At 35.7% G+C, this 2,661-nt stretch overlaps 1 protein-coding gene across 1 annotated transcript in view; it reads left to right on the plus strand.

Annotated features, from left to right (window-relative positions):
- Positions 1–679, plus strand: part of LOC108370291 (uncharacterized) — a 15,862-nt gene extending 15,183 nt beyond the window's left edge. The window contains exon 4 of the mRNA XM_017625595.1: positions 650–679. Within this exon, the coding sequence (XP_017481084.1) occupies positions 650–679 (30 nt within the window). The remainder of the gene's footprint in view (positions 1–649) is intronic.
- The last annotated feature ends 1,982 nt before the right edge of the window (positions 680–2,661 follow it).

Here is a 2,661-nt window from a genome sequence, read left to right on the forward strand (position 1 = left end):
TTGCCATCGAAGAAACGGAAGGCAAAAACTAGTGAAGATGTTCTCAAAACAGACGAGGAACCAGGTCCATCTTCCTCAGGATCAACACGTAAAAAGATCTCAAGGAAAACGACAACAAAGAAAAATACATAAACTACTCAGCATTATTATTTTTGGCCCATAATACGTTTTTCTAGTGTATAATCATGTCTTTATAGCTTATAATTCAATGTATTTTGTTCATTACCAATAAATTATATTTTGTCGTATTTTTACTCTTCTTTCTCTACATTTTTAGTACACTTCTAAGCAAGTTAGGATTTTCTGCTTTTCACCACGTGACAAAGCATCTCATCTTCCATCCGAATCAACCAAAAAGTGAAAATTGATTTTTTGACACCTAAGCCCCCTTTCCGTAGACCAGGTCACATATATATATATAAATACATATTTCAGAAAATCAGGCTTCACGTATTAGGTGTATATGTATGTTAATATCTTAGTAAACATTACAGACTCTAAATGACGTTTTTAAATAGGAACACAGTTTTCAACTTCTTTGTAAAAATCAATGAAATACCTAATCAGCGTGAACAACCACATTGTATATATTTTAAGATTAAGATGAAACAATTAAAAATTGGACTTATTGAACTACATCGTCGCTCAGCGCGAAATACCTCGTATACGCCAAACGTAGTACCGCGTATACGATGGTAAATAAATTTTACAAAAGTGCAAAAAACCGATTTTTTCAAAACTGTGGAATGGTATTTTCACTGAACCTACTTGCTATAAGATTATTATTATTAATCTTAACTTAAATTAATAAAGTAAGCAGTAATGGAAAAAGAATAACCAAATCCCTTTTTTATTGTACATACATGACGTGGTATTGGATTCCGCATATACGAGGTATTTATACATATATGTACTATCTAAGTGTGTATTAATTTGAAATAGTCTCTAGCCGACCATGCATATTATGTTTTCTGTATATTAATTATAAAACAAATACATACATATGTAAGTAATATTAATACAATGATTCCAAATATTCTCACTTGGCTGCCACTGCTTCTGCTACTCTCCTCAACCTCGACAGGTGTAGCTGGCCTATGTCTCATAACGAACCTAATTTAAAAGTTTTTTGGAAATACATATTATGCAAAATAAAACCAAAATTGTGTATTTTTTGCTCACTTATCCATAGAATTGAGCCCGTATAAATTAACTTGAAACACCAATTTTGCGCGGAATTTTAATAATTTTTCGCGGCTTTTTAATGACTCTCGTATTATTAAAATGTCATTTCAGGTACATACTATGCAGGTGTGTGCAAAGAACATAGAAATGGTGTAACTGCGGGGCCATTTCAAAAACTTGGCGATTAATTCACCGCGATTTATTAAAGACACGAACCGATAATAGTTGCACCCTCGAACTTTTACATGTTCTTTTGCATATTGCACATATGATTAGATATTATCGGAATAAGTCGAATCTTGAGTTGCCATTTTAGTAGTAATAACTTTAGTTAAATAATCATATTGAGCAGAATAAATGTATTTGTATACGCTATTTTTCAAATATTTATATATTGTATGTATACAAAAATTAGAAACTGCAGTAAAGGTTAAAGATAACCAAAATGGGAAAGACCTTAACACCTTCACAGGCAAGAAAAAAATAACCAAAATTGGTTAAAAGTAACCAAAACGGCAACACTGCTTTCAGCAATAAGTCAAATGGCTTTCAACAACAAGTCAATTTGCAAGCTTGGGCCAGCGTTTGTTGCCAGCAACTGACCCGCTGGCTGCCCACTGGCATTTGTTCAACTACTCAAAAATGCACTTTGTAAACAAACCTTTTGGGTGTTAGCCACATCAAGCGGCTCATCTGGATGAAATGAAAAGGCTGTTAGATGTAATGCAGCAACGTGCCCCCGATGTTGAACATCAGTTCAAAGAAAAGTCAAATGAGTTCGAAATGGCGCAGCTTATCATACGCCAGTTGACGGATAAGGCCAATGTAAACCAAGGCCGCAATCGGATAGAGACCTCGACGCAGACGCAATTTATGTACGAGCAACAGATTAGAGACTTACAAGTAAGTAAGAAGTAGAAGTGCATTTGAAGATGTTTACATTATTATGTTTACGCATTTCTTAAGGCGGATTCACCGTTCCTGCCCGGACACTTTTTGTTAGTAATTTTACGCGTTCCTTTCCCAACTTGTCTCACTGAGAGCGCGACAAAAATGTGCTGAACACTCTTTGTTCGAATCAAATTGATTTTGATTTTCTGTCGGAACGACTTGATGATTCGGGTTGCCGCGTTCTCCTTTATATGCGTTTGCAGCGAATTGCATGTGTTATTTGCCCTCAAAATCGTATGTAGGCAACAATATCATCAGCTGTTTGCTTCAGAACAAAATAAAATGTGCCGAACTGAACGGTGAACCGTACTTCAGCACCCTCTCCGGCAAAAATGTTTTGAGCATTGTGGAAGAATACAAGTGAGATATCTTAGGGTTGACAGATAGTTGACAGGGTTTTCAATATGGCGATGACAGTGTGAACAATATGGCAGCCAATATGGCATACAATACCGAATGGCCCGAAGTAGCAAAAATACGACCCGAATGAAACGCTTCGTGAAAATCCAGGGTTGCGAAGTGGTA

The sequence above is a fragment of the Rhagoletis zephyria genome, unplaced genomic scaffold, assembly GCF_001687245.7.
Source record: "Rhagoletis zephyria isolate East Lansing unplaced genomic scaffold, Rhagoletis_zephyria_1.1 Rzeph_scaffold_04124, whole genome shotgun sequence".
Lineage (NCBI taxonomy): Eukaryota > Metazoa > Arthropoda > Insecta > Diptera > Tephritidae > Rhagoletis > Rhagoletis zephyria.